This window comes from Hemitrygon akajei, chromosome 16, assembly GCF_048418815.1.
Source record: "Hemitrygon akajei chromosome 16, sHemAka1.3, whole genome shotgun sequence".
Classification (NCBI taxonomy): domain Eukaryota; kingdom Metazoa; phylum Chordata; class Chondrichthyes; order Myliobatiformes; family Dasyatidae; genus Hemitrygon; species Hemitrygon akajei.
In genome coordinates this window covers 34,289,852-34,316,966 of record NC_133139.1, presented here as the reverse complement: position 1 = coordinate 34,316,966, position 27,115 = coordinate 34,289,852, and the positions used below count along the sequence as shown (strand labels likewise).

The following is a 27,115-nucleotide window of genomic DNA, read 5'->3' as shown; positions in this document are numbered from 1 at the left end:
ACCACACACACAGCAGAAACTGGACATTGCAGCTGTGAGCTACTGCTGCTCCACATGGGCATCAAAGTGATGCTGACAGATATCTATATTTAGCCATTGTTATTTTGTTGGCCTGACTGAGATCCAATCTAAGATTATTAGCACTCCCATTGCTCATCACTGATCCTGGCAGCCAGAGCAGATGAGACATCAGTCAAGATGGATAATGAGGTTTGTTATTTAAATTATGTGAATGGCTGTATGCCATACTATACTGAAAACATTCACTAAGATTTTGAGCAGATTCAGAACCTGAGAATTTTTAAAGCATAAAAATGTAAATGCAACCCTTGGATTCTGCAGATTTTTTTTTTAAATTCCTGGTGATTTCAGGACAATCCTGGAAGATTTGAACCTTGCTTTTGTAGATATACTCATTATGTGCCTATGAAATACATGAGTCATGATTATTGTACCAATGCTGTAAATGATTAATAGTTATTATGAATGTTGAATGATTTACAAACTGCAGGGAGGGGTACCAGCATCTCGGTCTTAAAAGGTTAAGGAGGTTTGGCATGTCTCCAAACACTGCAACCAGCTCCTACAGATATAGAATGGAAAGTATGCAGACTGGTTGCATCATGGTTTAGAATGGCAGCTTTAACGCACAACAATGTAAGAAGCCACTAAATAGTTGACTCAGCCCAATATATCACGCGTACCTTTCCCCACCTTTCCGGACCATGCCACCTTCATGCAGCTACCATCTGGGCTGGAGTTACGGGAACCTGAAGTCCCTGAACAACTACTTCCCTTAAGGCACACAGTTCTTGAACTAACCTGTACTGCTCTAATCACTAGGTCAGTGTCGTAACACTACGACTACTTAGCACTGCAATGGACTTTTTTGTTGTAGTATGTTTTCTTTCCTGTATAATGTATCTTTCATTTACGTTTCTCTTGTGAATGTTCTGTATATGATGCAATGCATCTGTGACGCTGCTGCAAGTGAGTTTTGCATTGCATATACTGTATGTACTGGTGTATTTGACAATAAAGGTCAAACAGCAGTATAAAAATGAATGCAGTAGCCTTTATGCAATTCATTAATATGGCCTAAGAATAATAATTTTGGGTATAACTTGATATCTATCCAATTTGAAAAAAACAACCATTTTTAACTCTGTTTAATCATACAAAATTGTAATCATTTTAACATAAACACAAGAGCACAAACACAGAAGATTCTGCAGATGCTGGAAATCTAGAGTGCAACACACACAAAATGCTGGAGGAACTCAGCAGGCCAGGCAGCATCTATGGAAAAGAGTAAACAGTCAATGTTACGGGCTCAGGACTGGAAAGGAAGGCAGAACAAGGTGGAGGGAGGGGAAAGGAGTACAGGATGGAGGTGATGGGTGAAGCCAGGTGGATGGAGGGGTGGAGGATGAAGTAAGAAATTGGAAGGTAATGGGTGGAAAAAGTAAAGGGTTGTAGGAGAACACTGATAGGAAAGGAGAGTGGATCATGGGAGTAAGGGGAGAAGGAGGGGCACCAGGGGAGGTGATAGGCAGGTGAGGAGAAGAGGTAAGAGGCCAGAGTGGAGAAATGAAGAGAGAACGGGGAAGGGAAGAAATGACCAGAAGTTGGATAAATCGATGTTCATGCCACCAGGTTATAGGTTACCTAGATGGAATATGTTTTGCTTCTCTTACCTGAGAGTGGCCTCATCCTGGCAGTAGAGGAGGCCGTAGACTGACATATGGGAATGGGGACAGGAATCAAAATAGTTGGCCACCGGGAAGTTTGTAGATGAGGCTGACATACTCATTATAACATATTGGCTATATCTCAATTGCTTTTGAAGTAGCTACCTGACTCTTCAAGGCCTTTGCATTTAACTTGTCAAAGTCAAAACTTCTGGAACATCTTAATTATCTCTGGTACTATATCAGATTAATGATTTGTACTACTTTTCAAATAACCTGGGAGATTTTCATGGAGGTAGTTATCTGAACAAGGGGAAAATGATATCTTTAATCATATTTGCTGTGAATGTGAGACAGAGGTGAGCCCTTAACATGTAGAGCAACAAATAAGCTAGTCTGGTGAACAAGCAAGGAGTTCCAGTGTATTGAAGAAATAAAATTCTCTTCTGGATGTGGTATGTCTCCAATTTCATGTTGCAAAACTGGATGCTCCTTATTTGGAAAGGGAGACTTGAACACCTGCAACAGCTACATTACAGGTGTTTCCAAATCCGGATAGGAATGAACCCACACTGCAGAAAGTGAAAACCAGAGAGACGTTAACAGCTGTCAGCAAAGTACTTCCTTCCCTGCTCTCCTGGTGAAGCTAAGGATGTGGCTTATCTCAGTGAAGGTGTCCTTACTGCAGAAGCCTTGCACATTATTAATCATTAACGTGCAGGATGAGAGGATTGTTCCTTGGATACTCTTGTTGAATGTAGCCTGCTGCTAAATTCCTTTCTTCTGTTCCAGCAGCATGTAGTGTTCTGACTGCACTCTGCTCATTCTTCCTGTTGAGGACTGAAGATTCTGCATATGTTCTCATTGAGACTGTAGATGAGTAGAGTCCATGATATGAAGTTTTCTGAACAGGAGTATGCAGTTGGATATCAGGACAGAAAGTAATTTGTTTGATAGGCTGATTGGTAGTTTTTGTGGACAACAAATGTCTTTTGGAAGGATCATTTGAAAGCTACTTGTGTTATGAAGATTGAAATAGTGGTAAACAAATGGTAGAAGAAAGTGAGGACAAAGAGATGGAGTAATATTCACATCTGTGACTCCTGCAATGGGCCTTAATTGGCTTCAGGGGAAATGGTAAAGGTTCATAGTTGGAGAAAAGGAATTTGGGAAGCATGTGACCCAAAGAGAATTAAAAAAGAATCTTTTCTAAATCCTAAAGAATTTGTGTTCATTTGATTGAAAGTGGCAAATGCAGAAAGATTTTCTTTTCTTGGTATTTTACTAACATAGTTTTACTCCAAACCCCGATTATAGTTAGAACATGAGGAACATTTTGGTGGATATGTCACACATTGAGTACTCTGTCTAGTCTTGGGCATGAGAAGAATTGGAGGTGGTAAAGAGCACTAAGCATCATCCAGGGAGACCTGAGTTATTACAAATAACACTGGCTGTTTGCCCGTGAAAGAAGCATCTTAAGGATATCTAAGATAGTGAAAGGTAAACCAGGAGCATTGTTTTATAGTGTCATAAAACAAAGGCACACCAATTCAAATCGTTAAGAGGGAACTTTAGTACTGATATGTTAATGAATTGTGGGTTTTTCATTAATGCTACCTCCACTAAAGCTTCTATTTTGTGTTTTTTTTTAATCCTCTCTTATAATTACATCACAAGCTATCCAGCATGACGAGTTTTTCTGAATTCCGGGATGAAGTCCAGTGGTTAACAAGTCCAAACACAACAGGATCACCAAAAACAATGTTTCAGGCCATCTCGAAGATTGTTTGTGGGCATCCAGATGGAGGTGGACTGCGCATACCTTCACTGAACTGGTATGAAGATGATGACTACAAGGCCTTATTTGGTAGGAACAGCACAAATGATGGAATGATCACATTTGACAATTCAACACGTGAGTGCAATTTTATTCTTCAAATATATCTTTCAAAGAAGGAGATTTGTTGGGCCTGAAGTTCTGCTGCTAGGAGTTGAGCTATCATTGCTAATTATGTACCAACATTTTAAATAAGAACATATATTTTGTGCATCTCCCTTTATCAATGCACTTAAAAGCTATTGTGTGGGGGATGAGCAGAAGGCTAGAACAAGCCTTGATCAAAAACAGCAGAAAACTTATTTGCAGCTGGCTAAAGCCATGACTATTTCTGATTCACTGAAGCTATTAACAAAAAAATGAAACAATAAAATGTTTGAGTCTGAAAAATGTTGTAATGTACCAAGTTGAGATGGATGTTCTTCAAATTTTCTCCGAGCTTTTTTAGACATTATGGATAGAGAGGTCCAAGGAAGATTGCAACTGAATTAAAATGACAAGTGACTGGAAGCTCTGAATTGCACAATTGTTCTACAATGCAATCATCTGTTTTATCTCTTTAATGTAAAGGAAACCACATTGAAAGCAAAAGATGTAATTTACTGAATTGAAAGATATGCAAGTATATTGATGCTTTACATGGCAAGTTTGTTAGGGCATGGATGGTGGGAAGAGAGGAGGATTTTTTAAAAAAACTTTGTTGGAGTAAGCCAAACGACCCAGAAAAGAACAATCTGTCTGAACTGTCCAGAGCAAGGACATAAAAATAAATCTGCTGCTTGTATGTGCTGGAAATCGCAGAGGCTGCTGTATTGAATGTGAGGGTTAGTGAAGTACGAAGTGAGGATGGGATGGGGGAAAAGTAAGCAGAAGCACAGGAAGTGGAATGCTGACATTTGAGAGCCTTTTCATCCATTGTAGGGGAGAATGCGGAGTCGACGAGCAAGGTAGCAGTGGTGTGAAAAGTGGCGTTGCCAGAGCATGTCCATGGAGCTAGAAAATCATAAATACTAGAGATTCTGCGGGTGATGGAAATCAATATTCAGTGTTCCAAGCCTTCCCTGACACTGCTTCCCAATTCTTTGTGCGCTATATTGACGACTGCATTGGTGCTGCTTCAAGCACCCATGTTCAGCTTGTCAATTTCATCAACTTTTCTTTTCAGTTTCCACCCTGCCCTTAAATTCACTTTGTCCATTTCGGAAACCTCTCTCCCCTTACTTGGTCTCTTTGTCTCCATCTCTGAGGACAAGCTGTCGACCAATATCCTTCATAAACGTACTGATTCCCACAGCGACTATACTGCTTCCTACTCTTGTCTCCTGTAAAATAAAAAGTGCAATTCCATTTTCTTAGTTCCTTCATCTCTGCTACATCTGCTCCCAGGACAAGACTTCCCTTTCCAGGAAATCAGTGATGTCCTCCTCCTTCAAAGAAATGGGGTTTCCCATCTTCCACTATTGATGCTGCCCTCACCCGCAATTCCTTCATTCCCCAGACATCTGAGCTCACCACGTCTTCCCGCTGCCTTAACAGGGATAGTTCCTTTTGTCCTGTCCTCCATGTACAATACATCATACTCTCGTTTATGCCATCTTCAGTGTAACCCTACCACCTTTACCTCCCCAATCTCCACTTTCCATAGGGTTTGCTCCCTCTCTGATTCCCTTGATCATTCAACCCTCCCCACTAATCTCCCTCCTGGCACTTATCCCTGTAAGTGGCCAAAGTGCTACACCTGCCCATTTGCCTCCTCCCTTACCTCCATTCAAGGCCCCAAACAGTCCTTCCAGTTGAGGCAACACTCACCTGTGAATCTACCCAGTACTCCTCATGCGGCCTCCTGTACATTGGTAAGACCAGATGTAGATCAGGGAACCACTTTGTGGAGCACCTTCACTCCACCTGCAGAAAAAAATGGGTTTCCCACTGGCCAACCATTTCATTTCCAATCCCCATTCCCATTCTGACACGTCGGTGTATGGTCTCCACCTCTACCCCGATGAGGCCCTCTCAAAGTTAGAGCAACAGCTCATATTCCATCTAGGTAGCTTGCAACCTAACCTGATGGCATGAACATAGATGTCCCCAATTTCTGGCAAATTTTTCTGTTCTCTTTTCCTCTTCTTCATTTCCATACTCCAGCCTCTTACCTCTTCTCCTCACCTGCCTATCACTTCCAGCTGCTTCCTTTTCTCCCATGGTCCACTCTCCTCTCCAATCAGATTTCTTCTTCTCCAGCCCTTTACCTTTTCCGCCTATCACCTCCCAGCTTACTTCATCCACCCACCTGGTTTCACCTATCACATTCTAGCTTGTACTCCTTCCCCTCCCCCTACTTTCTTATTCTGCCATCTTTCTCCTTACTTTCCAGTCCTGATGAAGGGCCTCATTCTGAAACATTGACTGTTTATTCATCTCTATAGATACTCCCTGACTTGCTGAGTTCCCTCAGTGTTTTCTCTGTGTTGCCATGGAGCTAGAGATGCTATGAGAATGAAATGGAATGTGTGGAGTTAAGGAGGTGTTGGGGGCGCAGTCAGGGAACGCATGGAAATCAATGGAAACCTAGTGTATTTAGGTCGCCTGCTTATTTTAATAACTTGCATTGAAATTTTAAAAGAGGCCATTTAGCCCATTAGGTGAATGTTAGCTCATGGCAGAAGTGTTTCATTAGTCCTATTCTCCCTCTTTATTTCCCTTCATCCTGTAAAAGGTTCCCTCTCTGATACCCACCTTCTACTCTTTAATTAGTTTTTTCCCCATTTTCCTACGCTGAAGCTAATCTATAGAGACCGACTTACTTACCAGGGTGGCTTTGGGATATGGGAGGAAACCAGAGCTCATAGTGGAAATCTACACAGTCACGGGGAGCATGTGCAGGTACCACACAGGGTAACATCTGGGGTCATGATCAAACTTGTTCTGGAACCAGAAGGCACCAATTCAAAGTTCAAAATACAGATGTGTCAGGGTAGGAGGGTGGAGATGCATCTCTACCAAAAGAGATGTAAGGCATCCTTCCCCTTCACTGGCCAGCAGGTCACCGTTGGGTAAGGTGTAGCACCTGCTCAGACCCAACCCCCTACACCAAGCAGGGTCATGTGAAGCCATGGGAGCAAGTGGTGGATGTTTGTATCACAACTCCTGGTTATGCAGCCACTGACACTAGACAGACAATCTCTGAAGAGTATTGCCCAGAAGAAGGCAATGACAACCAATTTACAATAGATGCAAAGAAACACGATAGAATCAGTGAAAAAATGTGCATGACAAAAATAGAACAAACAGCCAATGTGCAAAACATAAAACAACAAATACGTAAAGTAAAAATAATACTAATAATTAAGCAATAAATATTAAGAACACAGGTTTTGGAGTCCTTAAAAGTGAGTCCATAGATTATAGAATCAGTTTAGTGATGGGTGGGTGTGGTTATCCCCTCTAGATCAAGAGCCTGGTGGTTGAGGGGTAATAACTGTTCCTGAACTTGGTGATGTGGGAGCCAATTACTGGTGGTCTCACCGTAGTACCCTCAGTACATGGAAATGAAAAGCCAAATATGGTCCAGATGAACAACAGAGCAGACTACAACTTGCCAGCCAATGAAATTAAGTCTTTCTACTTCAGGAAGTGAGGAATGAGTTATAATGATACTAGTGTTAATGCAGTGATAGGCTGTGGTGCAGGGGAGAACGTGCATCTAGAAGGTTTCTCATGTCCCACAAAGAGACAAACATAGTTTCAGTTCATATAATTTTCCACAGCATCATTTTTTGTTGCTTGGAAGGCGAGTGGAACGAGCGCAGTCAGAGGAGAAGTTGTGCAATAGAGCAAATTTAGCCAGGCAGAGGAGGCGGACTGCATAGACATCAGGTTATGGGACACAGTTTAGAATAATGAGGATGCAAAAGTATTTTGGTAAAGATGGATAATGTGTGAATGTGCCAGGGGACCTGGCATAGGTTTCAAGAAGAATTAGAATTCAGGAAGTCTAGTGTTTGAGAAAATAGCAAAGATGATCTGGGGAAAAATAAATTTGAAAATGTCAGTGTGGTGATAATGTTTAAGCACTATGGTGAGGGAAGAGTAGCTGCTAACATATTAGAGGCGAAAGTCTTGATGATGGCTGAGATGTGCTTTCCGAAGTAGTTCTGGGATTTTGTACAATTCAGCTGAAATGCCACGCAAAGTGGGGGGTATGATCGCATTATAGTATGGCAGATCTTGATAGTGAATTGTTGAGCTGGCAGAACTTTAGTTCATCCATGACACATGTGGACAGTTACAAATTCAAAGGAGGAAAGGAAAATAAGGACATCTTTATAGGTGCAATGCATTGAAGAGGAGTTGTTGAAGCCAAGGTTGGAGGCTTGGATTGCACAGGAGTTGGTCCTGAACATGCAAAATCACGCTACTGTCCGCTCCAGAGAGGCACTGGTGTGGCAGTGTGAAGGAGGGGTGCAGTCTAACAGTGCATGATCATCTTAGTTGCCTTTATTGTGGTTGCAAGATCCTGTAGGACATTGTTAAGGTGGAATGCTGCAAGTCCGATTCACCGGTATATTGGTGGGTGCAGGGGAGCGGTGTGGGGCGTGGCATTGGTTGTAGCAAGGACTAGAGCTCAAGCCACACTGTCACCTGTTTGCAGCCGCCCGGAGAGACACCCAGGCGTCAGAGTTGGTGCGCTCCATCGATGAGCCGGAGGGGCTGTTGTCGTATCTGTACAACTACTTATCAATTAAATAAAAGCACGCACATGGAGATGAAGGTGTATTCACTTTGCAGAGAGAGAAAGGGAACAACAGATCAATGCTTATGAAGTGCTAAGGCGAGTCATTGTTCTAAAATAAATAGATCATACATTATGCTTCCTCCCCCTTTAAATTTAACATAACACTGTACATGTAACAAAACATTCAATTTCCCTTTAACAGACCATATTCAAATAAACTCACTTTTACAATAACAGTCCATAACTAGTTACACTACACTAAGGATGCCGTCTTTTGGATGGCACTCTGTTGCTTTCAGGATAGTGTGTTTGGACCTGTGGAATGGCATCAGGTTTGGCAGGTGCCTTGTCAAAGACCACTTTCTCTGTTGCAGGTGTCACGTTGCTGTTAGTGACATGATCATCACTGAGGGGTAACTCCAGTGGCGGTAATGTGTCCGTCTTGTTGGATGCAGTCGACTCAGGTGTGTTCTTTGGCTGAGCATCGAGTATCTGGTCCACATGACTTTTCCATGTCTGATCTCCAACATCCACTATGCACATCAGTGGTCCAGTTCTTGTAGCTCTCCTACTGGGTATCCACTTGCCTTCTCGTCAATCACGCACTAGAACTTCCTGTCCAACCTCAAAGCTCCTTACTGATTTACTTGGCAACTGCACTTCCCTCTGAAGATCAGTTTTCAGGAGGTCTATGATTCCTGCTCATGAATATTGCAGGTGTTTGATTTGTCATCGCATGAACAAAATTCCGATACACAAAAAGGAAATTGTCCACCTTGTGCTGTAGAGAAATGTCCTCCTTGTCCATAGCTTTAATGGATTTCTTGAAAGTTTGGATAAACCTTTCAACTAACCCATTAGTTGCTGGGGAGTTGACTTGAAATGTCTGATGCAATTTTTCTTCATGAACAATCAAAATTCTTCTGGCGTGTATTGTGGACCGTTGTTACTTACAACTTGTTCAGGTAAGCCATACTTGCAAAGGGTAGTCCTCAGAATGGAAAGTTTTTTTGAGGTGGTTGTCTTCATTGGTATGACCTCTGGCCACTTCGGATAAGCATCCACAGCAATCTGAAACATGGAGTCCATGAATGACCCAGCAAAGTCAATATGCAACACATACAACACGCTGGAGGAACTCAGCAGGTCAGACAGCATCCGTGGAAACGAGCAGTCAATGTTGAGTGCTCGTTTCCACGGATGCTGTCCGACCTGCTGAGTTCCTCCAGCGTGTTGTACGTGTTGCTTTGACCACAGCATCTGCAGTGTACTTTGGGTTTAAAAGTCATTATGTACGCTTTGTTATAGTGAAGATGGCCACTGCCATAGGTGTAACAGTGCCTGTGGCGGGTACATTTTGAACTTTGTGGCATACCGAACAGCTTTTGGTCAAGTCTTCAATCTGTCTATCTGGCCACCTCACCACATGGATGAGGTGCTTCATTTTGACTGTACCCAGATGTCATTCATGCAGCTTTCTAACATTCTGATGCATAGTTTCGAGGGAATCACAACGCAAGATCTACACATCAGGGTTCTTTGACATACAGATAGTTGGTCTTGACTCACTGAGAACTCAGGAAACAGAGGATTACCATGAGTGGGTTATCCTTGCTTGGTGATGTCATAGACCTTTGACAATGTCAGGTTATTCATTGTTTCTCTTTGTATTTCAGAACTTGTTACTGGCAACTGGTCCACCAATATGGTGTAGAACATTTCTGCTGGGTCACAGTATGAAGACTTGTCTTCAGTTGCCAACAAAGAAAGACATGACAAGTCATCAGCATTGCTGTGTTGTTTGGTTCCTTGAACTCTGATATAAGAGTGGGTCCTAGAAAAAGTTGCAGCCAAATAGCAGATATCACTGGAACTGAAAATGGACACAGGAAGCTGGTGGTCTGTCAGTAGAGTAAAAATCTGTCCCTGGAGGTAGTGGTGAAACTTCTTTATTCCCCCATTCTAGACTAAGGGCCTCTCAGTTGATCTGTGCGTAGTTGCATTCTGCACTTGACAGTGATCTTAAAGCAAATGTAATTGAATGCTCAGATTCATCTTCCATGGTGTGTGACAAAACGGCACCAATGCCATAAGGGGTCTCATCTCACAGTAGTCTGATGGGCAGAAATGGCTCTGAATGGGTGAGCAGTTCATCTGATGTTATTGGTCTCTTTATTTCCTTGAATAACCTTTCATATATTTCTGACTTTCCCCATTTACTTCCACTTTATTCCTGTCTGCATCAGTGTGTTCGGTGGGTGCAGCACTATAGCAGTGGTAGTAGTTTACAAGGCCCAATTATGATCCGAGTTCTGACATATTTTGCACTTTGGGTGCCTGCAGCACAGCTTCAATTTTCTCTTGTGATTATGTAAGCCGTGCTTGTCAATGACATGTCCACAATATGAGATTTCATTCTTGAAAAACTCAAATTTCTTTCTCTTTGCACGCAGGCCATACTCACTCAGCCTGGTAAGCATTTTACCAAGTTTCTTGAGATGCTGTTCATCATTTTTGCCAGTCACAATGTTGTCATCAAGGTAACATTGTGTTCCAGGATGTCTTGGAACACTTGGCCTACTAGTCTTTGCCAAATAGCTGGAGCTGATGCAATGCCAAAGATGAGAAGATTATACTGGAACAGTCTCTTGTGAATGTTGTTTGTGAGGAACGTCCTGCTTGACTCCTCCATCTCCATATGCAGATAATTTTGTGGCAAGTCAGTCTTTGAAAACCTCTCCCTGCCTGCCAAAGATGCAAATATGTCATCGTGGCAGGGGATACTGCACAGTACATGACACCGGGTTGATGCTCACTTTGAAGTCCCTGCATATGCAAATAGCTCCAGCCTTTCCTTCCTTGATCACCGGGGCAATGGGGGTGGTCCAGTCGCTCCACTCAACCTTGGAGAGAATGCCAGACACCTCTAAGCTCTGATGTTCAGTATCTACTTTAGGACTTAGCACGTAAGGCATTAAGCAGCTGTGCCAGTCTCTGGTAAGTGCTGCTGTTTGGTCAACAGTTGCCTGTCGATGACACATTGAGAGCTTTGATTGTGTGTCAGTCTTGTGGGATTTTCCTCAACCATTTACATCTGAAAATTGCTGGCCTACTTTTCAACACCTAAAGCTCCACTGCTGTGTTTTACCTCCACTTTCACTTTCAGTTTGCCTTTGGGAGACACCTTTTTGCTTGTGTATGTCTTTGGCATCACTGAGGCCTTTTCTAATGGTAGCTTAGAAAACAGTCCGTCGTAGTCAGCCTGTGAAGTTATAGACAGAGGTGACCCTGTATCCAGCTCCAGTTTCAGTTTTACACCAGACACATCTATTATAATCCATATTACACTGCGATCTGCTTCAGTAATGCTATGCAGTCCTAGACGTGACAGCTCACCCCTGTCAGACACCGTATCTGATTCAGTTTCTCCTTCAGTCACTTTATGCATTTGGTTAGTTTTATATTTGAAACTTTTCACTGTGTTGTTTTTCTCTTTGGTTGTGCTTTTGCTGGACTTGCACACTCTATGTGACCTTGTCTGACACTTTTTGCAAACTTTTTCTTTGAACCTACAGTCATTGCACTATAGGAGGATTTGCCACATCAATAACATTTTTGTTTTTTTGCACTATTTGGGGGCATTTTGTGCATTTCACAATCTAAACTCTTTTTCTGTGGTTCTGCTGAATCCTTTGCTGTAGTTTCTAATGATATTGCAATGGACAATATCCTTTCTAAGGTTATGTCTGTTTCTGACAGAAGCCTCTTTTAGAGTGCTTTGACTATGCATGCCCACATACAAGCCTATCCTTTAATGCATCATAAAGTCCATCTCTAAAGTCACAGTATTGGGATAGTTTATGCAGTTCTGCAATGTATTCAGAAATGTTTTCACCCTTTGACTGGTTCTTTTTGTGAAATCTAAATCTCTCAGCTATTACTAGTGGTTTAGGACTCAAGTGGTTTTGTAAAATTGCAACAATATCGTGAAACATCTTACTTGCTGGCTTTTCAAGAGTTACTATGCTATGTAAGGGCTTGTACATTTCAGCACCCATTAAGCTAAGAAGTATGGAGGCTTTCTTTGCCTCATCCACTTTGATCGTGTTACAGTATAGTTCAACCCTCTCGATATACGATTCCCAGTCCTCATTAGTACTATCGAGTTTATCAACTTCCCCACCTTAGGCTATCGTCATGTTATTTTCACTTTAACTCTGCTAGTTGTGCGTCCCTCACAGTGCACTATTACTCACACATCTGTTTGGTTGCGTCCATGATGGCCTTCTCCGTACTGATACATTCTTTCCTCTCACTGTCTTTCTTCCTTCCTCAGAACTCTGTCATCTCATAACAGTGCAATTGGTGATATCTGTTAATATTCACTTATTCAGTTCATAGTCATCGGTAATTTGTTGTGTCTGTCCAAATATATATCAATTAAATAAAATCACACATGCAGAGATGAAGGTTAACTGATGTACTCAATTTGCAAAGAGAGGACAACAGATCAATTTGCATGGGTAAAATATCAGTCAATATGTAGTGCTAAGGGGAGTCACTGCACTAAAATATATACATCCATTCATACCAGGTGTGGTGCAGTGTCCATTGTAGAGATGGTGCTGCCCCCCCCGCCCCAAATTTGTTCAGCAGAGGACGAGGCGTATTGTGTTCAACTGCAGACTGCCACAACATTCATGGACTCACCATCTTGGACTGTTTTTGTGTGTGACTGTATTTCACTGCTGTCTCATATGCATTGCTGTCTTATACATGTTAAATGTGCCTTGTGCTATGTATGACTGTTGGTATTGTGTTTTGCACCTTGGTCGCGGAGTAATGCTGTTTTGTTTGGCTGTATTCATGTATGGTTGAAAGACAATTAAACTTGAACTTGGAAGTTTTACTGTGCATTTAACCTATGCTATCTAAGTTCAGATGTAGTTTCAGTAGCCGCCTTAGATAGATGTAAAAAAAAAACCCACCTCTCATGAATTCCAAAGAAAGGCAAAGGGTTTTTTTTCCCTGATGCACTGGCCAATATTTATCTCTTAATCTTAATCTTAGATTAATCCAGTCATGAGTGTATTTCTGTTTAACGGATCTTGTATACAAATTTGCTGTTTTGTTTCCTGATTGGTGGCACAGACCGAATTTCAAAAATACATCCCTGGATTTAAAGCACACTAGGACACTGAGATAGTGAAAAGTAACATAAAATTGCAAGTTGTTCAATTCTTTTTAACAGTTTTGGGGTTTAACCCCTTTCAAGCAATTTTTGAAATGTCAAATGATTTTGAGACCATTGAGAGACTGGTGAAGGGAACTTAGAAAGTAAATGATACTTAAAATTTTAAAAAAAGAATATGAGATTGTTTAATTAAATCCCTCTCTTCCTATAGCATCTCATTGTAAAGATTTGATTAAGACTCTGGAATCAAACCCAATTTCTCGGATTATGTGGAGAGGCATCAAGCCACTTTTTGTGGGGAAAATTCTATATACTCCAGATACACCAGCTACACTGAGGATAATGAAAGAGGTACTTAATTATTTAAAAATCCCATCTCCACTGAAGTCTTTGTTATTGAATTTGTTGGTAAGAATTCTACCAACCACTTAATTCACCTAGCATATAAATGATTTTGTGAACACTTAGTCATATCCTGAGAAAGGAACAGCAAAATAAGTTTAAGAAACCTTCACATTGTATAGATTCCAAAAGATCACAGGACGATACAGAGCAGAAATGAGTCCTCTCAGCCCATCTCACCTATGCTGACTGTAATGCCAGTCTACTGTAATCCCATTTGCCCACAGAGGCCCATATCCATCTATGCCTTTTCAATCTAAGTATGTCCAAATGCCTTTTAAGCTGTATCTGCCTCTGCATCTCTTCCAGTAACTTATTCCAGATAAACTCCATCCTGTTGTGTAAAGCCTAGCCCTCTGATCTTCTTAAAATGTTCCTCCTCCTGCTTTAAATCTATGCCCACTAGTTCTAGACTCCATTATTCTGGGGAGAAAGGTAATCTCTCTTTCCTATTTATGCCCCTCATAATTTTATGATCCTAAATAATATCATCCCTTAGCCTCCTAAGTTCGACTGTGAATAAACCCATCTTATTCAATCACTCCCTATAACCACATCCCTTCATTTTGGGTAATATCCTATTGAATCTCTTCTGCACACCACATTCTTTCTGTCGTGTGGAGACCAGAACCGTATGCAGTGCACACAACTGTACCAAGTATGGTTTCACCGATGTTTTGATTAGCTGCAACGTGATGTCACAACTTTTGTACTCAATGCCCCCAGCCTATGAAGGGAAGAGCAACAGATGCATTCTTAGCAGTCCTATAAGTTAAATGACCGGAATTAGGCCATTCAGCCCATTGGGTCTACTCCATTATTCGGTCATGGCAGATTTATTATCCCTCTCAACTCCATTCTGCTGCCTTCTCACTGTAACCTTGGACACCCTTACCATCTAGCTGTGTTGCCATATCCAGGCAGCTATGGAGTTGCATCCCAAGGTCTCTATGTACATCTCATGGCCTACTATTATTGCTCCACAGATGTAAAATGTAAATTAAATCTGAGCAAATATATATCAAATGAATTAATTTCTGCTATTGTTTCTGGATGTTTGTACAATGGCCAGTGTAGATTGAATGCAGGATATTAACAGGAATAGAAGATCTTATCTTGGAATTGTGAGTTTTCAACTCTGCAGATGCTAATACATTCCTTCCTTCATGTGTATCAGCTTAACAGAACATTTGAGGATCTTGGTTTGTTGCGAGAAGTGCAGGCAGCATGGAATGAAACTGGGCCACAGATCTGGAAATTTATGGAAAATAGCCAGGAAATCCATCTCCTGCAGGTTTGAGTCTTAGTCTCATACATATCTTATTTGACTCATTTGATAGAAGTCATTCCTCTCTATCAGAACATTGTACGTTGCCATTCCACTTCACGTTTTGACATGCAATGCAGTGTATGTCCAATGTGATTTTGAACCTGGGTTCTATTTGTTGTCTTAGGCAAACATTTAAAATATCTTCTCATGACGTGGAGGCAAGAGGGTATTCTCTTTGAGTGAAAGTCGCTCAGAACAGTTTAACAGGTCATTTATCTCACTGTTGTTTGAGCAGTTTCTGATGGAAGCTGACTTGTTTTGGCAACATAACCTCTATTACAATTAAAGATGAGATACTGATTCAGAAACATTCTGAGACAAACTGTTCAGCTTTTTAATTGAATTAAGTATAAATTGCCTGCAATAGTACATCACAAAAAGCCTGAGTGTTGGCTAGGTTCCTCCAATGGCATGGCTGCTCTTTCTGAAGTGTCAGTAGCCAGAGAGTGCTGGTTGTGTGAGGTCTCCTAAAGCCTATGTATACAGTATTTCACCAGTATGTTAATTGGTATCCCAAACTGTTCAATTTTGCCATGTGGGCAAAATGTGGACCTTGCCCAATTCAATTGTTTGTATAATTAACGTACTTGTCACACAAAACGCTTAATGTTTTGACTTTTTCAGGAAATATTGAAGAACCCTGAAGTCTCCAGCCTAATTGACCTACAGCTCAATTCTACCTCTTGGAGTACAGCAAATATAACTAGTTTCTTGTCAAACCAAACTCAGGAGAGTGAAAAGTCTTACACGTGGAAGCAGGCTTACAAAGAAATAGATCAAATAATCAACTCTTTGTCACAAGTCATTGAGGTAAGTTCTTATAAAAAACCTACAATATTTCTAAAGCTTCCAGTCAAGAAAAGAAGTCCACTTGGCAAGAGTGCCAGAACTTTTATTGGTCATTTTTTTGATCCACACCAGCTGGTAGTTAGGTTAGTGCAATAGTTAGTGCGTTTTATAGAATAAAGAGATCATGGACTCTATTTAATTTTCACCCACCAGAACTTTCACCGAGGGAAGTTGTATCACATACTGTAAATACTGAAGTGTTTTTTTTCTGCAGTTCTCAGTTGGATAAGGGCTCAGTTATTGTTTCGAGATAAAGTTATTGTGTGCACCCTGGTGTATATTTTGATAATGTCACCAGCTTGAAAGTGATATCACAGTTAGATAGAGTTGTAAAAAGAGCTTTTGATGCATAGGCCTTCATAAATCGGGACACTGAGTACAGGAGTTGTGATGTAATTTTGAAGTTTAATAAGACGTTGGTGAGGCCGAATTTGGAGTATTGTGTGCAGTTCTGGTCACCTACCTACAAAAAAGAAATTAATGAAGGAGGTCAGAGAAAATTTACAAGGATGTTGCTGGGAACTAGCACCTAGTTTATAGGGAAAGGTTGAAAAGATTAGACTTTATTTCCTGGAGTGCAGGATAATTAGTGGAGATCTTATTGAGGTATACAAATCTGTGAAGGAGATAGATCAGGTGACTTCATTCTGGCTTTCTCCTCCTCAAGTTGGGTAAGTCTCCAACATAAAATCATAGATTTAGGGTGAATGGTGGAATATTTAAGGGGAATATGAGGGGGGAGCTTCTTCACTCAGCGTGGTGTGAACGTGGAATAAGTTTGCCAGCAGAAATGGTAAATGCAAGACCAAATGTAATATTTAAGAGAAGTATAGATGGGTACATGAATAAAAGAACTATGGAAGGCTCTGTCTATGGGCAAATAAATGGGACTAGGCAGAAGAGCAGCTTAGCATGAACTGAATGAATAAGAAGGTCTGTTTCTGAACTGTAGTGTTCTGGGACTATGACCCTTGGATAGTCTCATTTCTAAAATTAACACAAATCAAATTCAGACTTAACAAAGGTAGAGAAAAGTGTTTGTCCCGTTGTTCAGCAGCAAGTATATAATTTTGAAGTAATGCAGTTTTGTATATTTTTTTATACCATTGGATGTATCTTTGGAGTTGGATGTGGAAGTAACTTCATACAACATCCTAGGATTTGTCTCTTCCTTTTCTGTCAGGGAGGTCATTAAGCCTTCCTATTGCAAGAGAACCACGCTTTTCATCTTCTTCCTTTAAAGCAGCACATCAAAGTCGTTCTTAAGGTTGTGGCTTATTCATGATCTAAGAAACAACTGATTACTCCTACACTGCCTTGAGAGTGTTACATCAGGACTTGGAAGACTATTTCCTACTAAAGACTCCACTCAGTTAGCATATCCCAACTCTCTTTTCTGAAGGCAGCCTACTGGTCCCTCTATTTTTAACCACCATGCCAAATAAGCAGGTGACTGCTTTGTTATTTGCCAGTCCTAATGACTTGGCTAATGACATATTTCTATTATCACCACAATAAAGTGGTCATTAAGTGGGAGGCATGGAGTGACCCAGAACATCATTGAGCAGTGTCTAAAAGCTTTTTCCACTGTTTGTGCTGACCAGGAGGTGCTCTACAATGTACTTGGGAGAGGGTATCCAAATTTCTAGTAACTTACCCCATGCTGTATGACATGGCACTGCCACAGGGTTAATAATTCCCAATGTCTGGACAAAGAGAAGGAGGAGGAGGTGGAAGATGGTCAAACAATGGTTAACTGAGCCTAATTTTCAATAAATAGTTCCTGACACTATATCCATTTTGTCTCCTCTCTGCAGCTCCTCATCCTGACCTCCCATTGCCCAAAAGGAAAAAAAAAATTATTTCCTTTCTTCTCCATGTGCACCCTCTAAAAACCAAAATGCCATCAACAATGGCAAAACAAATGAATCACCCTTATAGTTCCCCTTTTTGTGTGCATTCATATGATGTCAGACCTGGTGATGGGTACCATCTTCGTCAATACTCTGCTACTTGACCTAAGTCATTTAGACAAATGGAAATCCTTATACTTTTCTCCATTATGAAATCTGTGGTTAGGGTTATAGTAAAGAAACTGAATAAACGTGAGGAGGAAGAATAATGAGTGCTTTCAGCATCTTGTACATGAAGAGATTGTAGAGTAGTAGACAAATAAGTTGAGGAAAATGTTGAGACATAACCAGGCAATTGTATACCTGTGAACTCTCCATTAACTATTGTTATGGTAGTTCCAGTTGAAAAATGGATATTCTCCTTCTGGCTGATGATTTGTAAGAGGAGCAATCAACTCTTGTTATTCGGATACCATCTGACTGCTGGAAAAGGGAAGTGCACATGTAAAATTGCAAATTCTTTGACTGATGTGCCTGCCCTGTTTAAAGAGCTGGCAGTATGTGTAACTTGCATGTTGTAGATATGAGGGTTTATGGGATTAGTAAATGTGTTGAGACATGGTGGTTTATGGGGCATATTATGTGTGAGTCCTACACAATTGTAATTTTGGTAGTCTAGGAATGGGTTTCAATAGCATTGAGCCATGTTGAAAGCTTATAGTGCATTGGGTAAAATGATAAAAGTGTAAACTCCAACCTTAACCACAGGAAGAAAAGTAATTAACTTCCTGCACTGAAACTGGGTTTGACTCCTGGCTTTGACTTCTCCATTCACACTTGACAGTAAGTCCAGATGATTACCTGTTCCCCTCTGGCTGGAGGATGTCGTATCCTCTCCACCCTATCCAGCAGTAACTGCAGAGCAGACTGAAGGAACAGGAGGCCTTTTGCCTGCTAAAGCCTGCCCCTCTTGCAGAGTTCTAGATGTAAACCTGCAGCTCTGGTCAACACCAACTGCTGCTCTTCACTACTGAAGCTGCCAAGCCTTTATCGGTGCTAAAACCAAGAACAGTGTAGTTAGCATTTCCTAGTTGCTAGAAACATAAATTTCTAATGTAATCATTACTTAGAAAACCCATTGTGGGCTAACTGCCCTTGCAAGTTTGCTACCAGTTCGCCAAATCTATCCATTTTTTCTCCTGCGTTATTTCCTTGTATAATAACTAATATTTCTAATATTGCCATTCTGTTAACTTTGGGGTTTTAACTAATATTGCCACTCTGGGGTATGAACCGGATGTCATCTGACTACCTCAGCTAAGATTATTCCAAAACTTTTGTCATTCTCAAATGAAAGTCATAAACAGAATCATTTGTCCCACTAAAATATGTTTCTACCTTTTTATTTTATCGAAACATTTGTGCCATTGGGGAAAATGAGGCTTTTTATTCTTGTGGGAAACCTGGTTGGAGGGTCAAGTCTCATGATAGTCAGCACCGATTTTAAAAGGAGTTGCAGAGAATAAAAGATAAATCAAGTGAATAGTGGCAAGGTGATGGTGAGCTTAAAATTTTGTGAAACATAGAAAACAAGACTGAATGTAAGGAATTCTGTAACAATCATCAGTCTGATTTCAACATTGAATGGATGCAAGGTGCAGCAGTGTGAATATCAAGAAGAACATTGAAAGGGGTGAAAGAGAAAAGTTCAGAAGAGCTCAGATATTTCACAAAATAGAGAAAAATACGGAGTCTCCGTGGAGGATGGGCAGGGATTGAAGGTGGATAAACAAATTTCTCAAATTGTTATGCTTGTTGATCAGTCCATATTAGAATTTGTGTACCTGGCACAGATGTGCCTTGTTTGTAATCTCAGTCCTCTGTGGAGTACCTTTACTGCACATTGCCTTCCTTCACAAGTAAACAGCAAAGACCTTTACATATACTTGTCTGAAGGACATTTCACATGCTGAACAGATTTATACTGTTGCTATTCTGTTTAGTTCCAACATAAAAATTGTGCCTAAAGCTCTATTCCTTGACATCTGAACCATGCGTTGCAAATAATAGTTTGAATAGTCTAGTTATTAATGCTATCATTGATTTATTTAGAACTGAGAAGAAGTGAAGTGCAAGAAACTATCACTGCAAGTTGACCCTTATGTTATTTTGATGCCAATACAGTCTGTGTGGCTTTGGCCTCTCCTTTTATTTCCCTGAAGCTCCAAATCTCTCACCTTGCATAATTTTCAACCTCAATTATTTTTCTCCCTGCAACGTCAGTTTGTTTGTTATGTGCTGTGTCGTATGACGTAGGTGATCATGGACTTTCCATGACTGCTCTTGGCAAATTTTCCTGCAGAAGAGGTTTGCCACAGTGATTCAATTAAAATTTGACAAGTATATTGTAATTCATTCTTTGCCAGAATGTTCTTGCCCTGATTGGAGACATTATAATTGAAACATTCTCAAATGCTGACTAAACTGAGTGTTTTAGAGTTTTCTGCCTTTGTTCATGTTTGCCCCCAGCAACAGTCAGCAACTTTCATTTCTCTCTCTTGTTTTTGCAACGCTTCCTTTGATAATATCATGTTTACCAATTTTTGACCTCAGGTTTCCATAATCTGGTTTAGTTCCCTTCTTCTATTATTTATGGAAAACATACCAGTCATTGTGCCCAGAAGATTCAAGTGCATTATTTTAAATTCTTCTGCTTTTTCTTTAACAGTGCATATCCTTGAACAAATTGGAAGCTGTCCCAACTGAAGAGAAGTTGGTGGTACGGGCCTTGCAGCTCCTGGCAGAGAGACAGTTCTGGGCTGGTGTTGTGTTTTTGAACGAGGAACAGATGGGTTCTGAACTAGATAGTCTTCAGCCACACATTAAATACAAGATCAGGATGGACATCGATGATGTTACTCGGACCAATAAAATCAAGGACAGGTCTGATTGGATCTTCCATTCCTATGAGAATCTGGGTGTATTTGCCTCATAGCTGCTTTTGATCTGTCTCCAAAAATTGTTGAAAATGAAAATGCTTCCACAATGCTTAATGCAAAGTTTTGGTGCTGGAAAGGTTAAAATAAATGCTATGTTAATGTAACATTTTCTAGCCATTCCAGACATTTGAATGAAGTAATTAAAAATTCAGGCCTACTAGTAAAATATGGTACAGTAACCATTAACTTAATGATACAAGGAACTTGTGGCATTAAGCTGTGACAGCCATTATGTTGTTATACCTTGGACATCTTACAGATGTTTCAACAAACCCAGATCTGTTCAACTTCACAGGTGGATGTAAAAGAATCCCTCATGTGATTCTGAAAAGAAAGGCAATTCTTCATGGGGTCTATCCAATAATTAGCCCTCATACATTCCCAAAATGAATTATCTTGCTATCATAATTATTGTTTCTAGAAGCTTGCTAAGTACAAATTGGAAAGCTGGTTTCCTGCATTTCAATAGTGATTTGGAAGTACTTTATTGGTGAAGGAAGTATTGAGATCATGAAAGGAAGCAAGGATATGTAGAGTTTGTTGATCTGATTATAATGACCATAATAAAATTACATTTTGAGGAGCAACCATTTTGGCTTGCTATCCTGATCATTCCTGCACCTCATTAAGGCTCCGTTCACTTTAATGTGGTTTGGTGTTTTGATGCTGTCCATGACTTGCCTGGTTTTCAGTGATATGGTGTTTTTGATTTATGTCTTTTATTCCCTACTGCCAGGTACGTAGCTTCTAGTGATGTATTACAGCTCTCAATGGAGAACAATAGCTTTCTTTTCAACTTTGCAGCATCTCAGTCTGAGGAGGTGCAATCAGCAAATGCCAGACACAAAAGGAAGCCAATGGGGATGTTGTATAGATATAAGGCAGTAGTGGGGGTGGGGGAGGGATTGTGGGGAATCTGCATTATGTCAGCTCCTCATTGATTGCTGTGCAGACGATATGCTGTATCTGTGTTGCTTGCTGATGATGATGGGTACCCTGCCCACAACCAGTGCCAACTTCACTGTTGAGAGGAGGGAGCCAGTGTCATAACTCAGTAGCATCAATGCACTGTTTAAAGCCAGTCAATATCTCTTAAAGTAGACCAGCAGCTGGCAGTTTACAGCTAATGAAACTGACCAAGGAAAAATTGACTTGGAGAGAGAGGGCTCCAGGCATTTAAGACACTGAACTCAAAGAAGAAATGGCCACAGGAATTCCACCCCCACCCCCCCCCCCCCACAAGACATGGCAGTGAGGTAGATTTCCAAGGAGTTAACCCCAAGGACCTAGACACTGCACTGTCATAGGAAGTTCATGACCTCGGTCAATGAGTACATCCTCAAACGTCATAACTTATTAACTGCACGTGTTGATGCCTCCTCTTCATTCACCTATCAATCCTTGAGGTGTGCCAGTATTGATTGTCAGCAATCAGGAGATGTTATTACTGATGCTACTGTGGTCTATTGATAAGGAAGTCAAAGATTCCCAGTTCCAGAGGGATGTATAAAGGCCCATATTTTGAAGCTTGTTGATTACTAGTGAGGGGATAGTGGTTTTGAATGCAGAGGTGGAATTGGTAAGCAACAGCCTGATGCGTGTTTTGCTGTTGTGTAGGTTCTCTGGAACCCAGTGAGATGGCGTTTTCTATAGACCCATAGGCAAGTAGCAGCACGTCCATGTTCTTGCTCAGGCCGGAGTTAATTCTAACTGTCACCAACCTCCCTAAACATTTCAGTGTAGTAAATGTGAGTGCTCCTGGATGATGGATGATGAGGTGGCTCACTCCGCTGTTCTTGGTCCCTGGTATGTTTGATGCAGTTTTGAAGCCAGTGGGAACCTCTGGTTGCAGCAGTGAGTGGTTGAAGATATCCTTGAACACTCCAGCCAGTTGGTTGGCACAGATTTTCAATACCCTGCCAGATATGTCATTGGGGTCTGATGCCTTCTGAAGACTCGCCCTCTTGTATGATGTACTGACGTTGGCCTCCTGGGTCACAGATCACAGGGATACCAGATGCCATAAGGATTTGTACAGTATTGTGCTATTCCCCCATAATGCTGTTCTCCCTTTTGAAGTTTTCAAAGCGAAGAAGCATATAGGAGTGAGTTCAATCAGCTGGTGGAGCAGTGTTGCAGCAACAATCTCGTACTGAACATCAGCAAGGAACTGATTGTGGACTTCAGAAAGGAAAATCAGAAAACATACACACCAGTTCTCATGGAGAAGTCAGTAGTGGAAAGCTTCCAGTTCCTGGGCATTAACATTTGGATGTATCCTGGACCCAACACATTGATGCAGTTGCAAATAAGGCATGTTAGTGGTTCAACATCATTGAGTTTGAGGAGATTTTGTTTGTCACCCAAGACTCCTGAAAATTTCTACGGATGTACGGTGGAGAGCATTCTAACTAGCTGCATCACAGTGCTGGCATGGCGCCTCTATCATCGGGATTAAAAGAGGCTGCCTGGAGTTGTAGCCTCAGCCTGTTCCATCACTGTCACAACCCTCCCTGCTATCGAGGGACTCTTCCAGGCAGTGGTGAAAGAAGGTGACATCCATCATTGAAGACCCTCTGTATCCAGGACAGGCCCACTCAGTGTTACTACCATCAAGGAGGAGGAACAAGAAGCCACATTCTATTCTTTAAAGGCAACTTCTTCCCTCCTCCATCAGATTTATGAATGGTCCATGAAGATTACCTCAGTATTTCTCCTTTATACTAATTATGAATTTTGTAACTTGTAGTAGATTTTATGTCTTGCACTATACTGCTGCTGAAAGCAAGTTTCATGATATACGTCTGTAATAATAGAAGGGATTCTGAATAGATCGATAACTTCTTTCAGCTCTGGCTCAGTGACTGACTACGTTTGTTTCATCATGCTTGGGACCACTGCAAGTCTCTCACTCATCTCAGGGTTAGCCCACACTGCCAGGTTTGCCAGTCACATCACTGAAACGTATTGCACGTACTCGCCCATGTGCCTCCCTTTCACTTGCATGGAAAGGTATCTGAAATCCATAATGCTGAAGAGGCTCTCCCTGATGAAAAATGCACCACCTGTACATGGAGGAGATGCTGCTAGTCTTCATTGAAATTCTGATGACAAGGCTGGAACTATGGAAGAGATGATACCCACTTGTCATGGTCTTTCCATGCCTTGTCACTTTCTCCTAACTTACAAATCCTTCTTCCTTCATAATAAACTTGCTCTTGGGTCTTTCTGAATACCCAAGGAGTGTATCTTGTTGGGCAGCAGAGGAACAGAGGGAAGATAGTTACAGAAGGAAAACTCTCATTTTTCACCTCCATTGCCTTGTGGCCATACCCACTCATGGGAAAGGCTTCGGGAGTAAACCTCAAGGAAGAAATCTGGTGCCAGGGTCCCAAAGGCAGTTTGATGTTGTTTACAGCTTCATTCTGGCAACCTCTGCAACGACACTGGTACCAAGCTGTATCAGTTCTTGCCCTTCCCTTGGACTACATCAATGACGTGGAGAGGGGAACCCGCTGCATAGGCAACAGCCGGTTCTTCACATCTCCCTACCCAGGTCTGCAAGGACACAGTCCACCAGAGGCGCAAACCCATGATCCCCTGGGATCGACGGCTGCCTACTGCTACTAACGTCACTTAGTTTGACATCCTTACTTGCCAGCAGTTTACTCTCTTATAAAGCACAGGCGGTGTTCTCTTTGGTGTTTTAATGCAATTTTGGCCATTTGAAGTTGAGAGTGTGTAAGCTGAGGCTGCAAAATGGCAATGCTGGTGATGATGTTGACTGACAGTTTGCTCTGTTGACATTAGCTGTGCAGAGGTTAGTGTTTCACCAATATGGCCTTGGCCATATTTCAGAGCAGAGTACATGCTCATCAATTTAAAGTTTATTTATTTAGCATGATCAGAGATGCTACAAAACTTCCCCAGAGAAGACTCTCATGTGCGCAATGAAATTAAGTTGTAATTGTCTGGCAATGATCCCTTGTCAGTCACAGCACAATATACTCTGCCTTCATCATTCAGTCATGTTGAAGTTAATGGATCTGAATTTGGGAACAAACTACAATCCTGCTGCTGTATATAGCAGACACAGCACTTGCATGGATGAATTTCCAGACTTGCTGAAATTCACAATGTAACACTGGAAGCGTTCTGTTGTTGTTTGGAGGATTGTAATGTTTATTCCGCATAGATTGAGCGGCTGGGAAGCAAGAGCACTGCAGTATCTCCCAGGGTGGGAAGACACTTCTTTTAGGATTGATACTTGATGCTCATATTGCCAGAATGACCATTCTTCTAATGTTTTGTCTCACAGGTTTTGGGACCCAGGACCTGCAGCAGACCCATTTGATGATATGCGGTATGTCTGGGGAGGATTTGTCTACATCCAGGATTTGGTGGAGCAGGCAATTATTCGAGTACAGACTGGTGAAGATAAGAAGACTGGGATTTATTTGCAGCAGATGCCATACCCATGCTATGTAGATGATGTGTAAGTGCTGGAACAAGTTCAAAGCCTAGATAATTAGTGATCGTAAGAGCTTCTAATTTCACATATCAGTCGATAAAAATCAAATTTTTAATTGGTTTAATTGCTGATTTAAGCAAGGCTCCTGATCAGTGAATAATAAGAGGGGACATTACCCAAAGAGCTGATCCAATTACTAACGAAGACTCTGTGAATATTTATAAAGCTGGATATTGGGAAGACATGGGTCAGACCCCACATCCGTATCCTGTGATTTAGCAGATTTATTTCCTAATCTGAGGCATATTACAATATTGACTAACTTTGAGGTAAGCTTAAGACTGAAAAGACAGAATCTTGACATAACACCTGAAGGAATGACAATCCACATTTCTGAAACCTGGTGAATGTCAATGTTCAATGTCCTAGAATATGAAGCAGGGGAAATCACATTTACCACTTCAGTCTTCACCAGAGTGGAAATGGATATTCCACACAGAGAGGTGTGTGTCTGTCTGTCTCTCTCCCCTCTCCCCTCTCCCCATCTCCATGAATTGGTGGGGTCGTCAAGTCAACTGTATTGTCATTTAACTATATTCATGTATATAATGTATAGAAACAAGACAACATTTCTTCAAATCAGGGTGTAAAGCACAGTGGTACACATAACATATGATAACTCGTGAAGGTAAAGATAAAATCTACAGATGAATCACACATAAATAACAAACTAAAGTGCATTAATATTAAATGTTGTAAGGTTCAAAACAGGTTAACCAGTGGCACTTTGAATATGATGCAGCCGGGAGTTCAGAAGCCTACTGGCCTGGGGGGACAAACTGTTTCTCATCCTAACCGTTCTTATTTTTATGCATCACAGTCTGCTGCCTGATGGTAGGAAGTCAAAGAAGATGCTGGATGGATGTGTGGTTTTGTTGATAATACTAAGGGCCCTGCGTACACATCACTCCTGACAAATATCCCCAGTAGATGGTAGGGAGACCCCTATGCTCCTCTCAGCTGTTCTCACAGTCTCTGGCGCGATGCTCAGCTGCTCCCATACCAGATGGAGATGCAACTTGTCAGGGAGATCTCAATGGTCCTCCTGTAAAACGCAATTAAAATGGGGGGAGGGGGCCTCAGTCTTCTTAGGAAGTGGAGGTGCTGCTATGCCTTGTTCAGGGAGGTGATACTAAGGGACCAGGTGAGGTCATCTGTGATGTGTACTCACAGGAACTTTGTGCACTTAGCTCTTTTTACAGAGGAGCCATGTCTTTGCAGAGGGGGTGGTTTGTCTACACCTTCCTGAACTCCACAATGATCTACTTGATCTTCTCCATGATCAGGCTTAAATTGTTCCTGTCACATCAATCCACCAATTGCTCCACTTCCTCTCTATACTCCATCTTGTCTTTGTTCTTGATGAGGCCAACCAATGTTGTGTCATCTGCAAACTTGATGACACGGTTTGAGCTGAATCCTGCGACACAGTATAGCGTCAGCAATGTGAACAACAGTGGGCTGAGCCCACAGCCTTGGGGAGCACCCGTGCTCAGTGTAATGGGTCACAGGGCATCACTGCCCAAATGGACATACTGTGGCCTTGCTGTTAAGGAGTTACCTAAGGAAATCATCTTGCAAAGGTCCCCAAGAAAGTTGGGTGGAACAGTGGCAGGTGAAATTTAATCCAGACAAGGGTGGGGTAATGGACGTTGGAAGGTCAAATACTGGTTGGACATATAGAGTAAATA

The 27,115-nt window shown here is 41.4% G+C and overlaps 1 protein-coding gene across 2 annotated transcripts in view; it reads left to right on the top strand.

Annotated features, from left to right (window-relative positions):
* The window catches only part of LOC140739962 (phospholipid-transporting ATPase ABCA1-like), a 186,721-nt gene that overhangs the window by 74,476 nt on the left and 85,130 nt on the right, over positions 1-27,115 (top strand). For both annotated transcript variants that reach the window (XM_073068673.1, XM_073068672.1), the window contains exons 9-14: positions 3,372-3,609; positions 13,672-13,811; positions 15,040-15,156; positions 15,817-16,002; positions 20,623-20,837; positions 25,212-25,388. In XM_073068673.1, the coding sequence (XP_072924774.1) occupies positions 3,372-3,609; positions 13,672-13,811; positions 15,040-15,156; positions 15,817-16,002; positions 20,623-20,837; positions 25,212-25,388 (1,073 nt within the window). The remainder of the gene's footprint in view (positions 1-3,371; positions 3,610-13,671; positions 13,812-15,039; positions 15,157-15,816; positions 16,003-20,622; positions 20,838-25,211; positions 25,389-27,115) is intronic.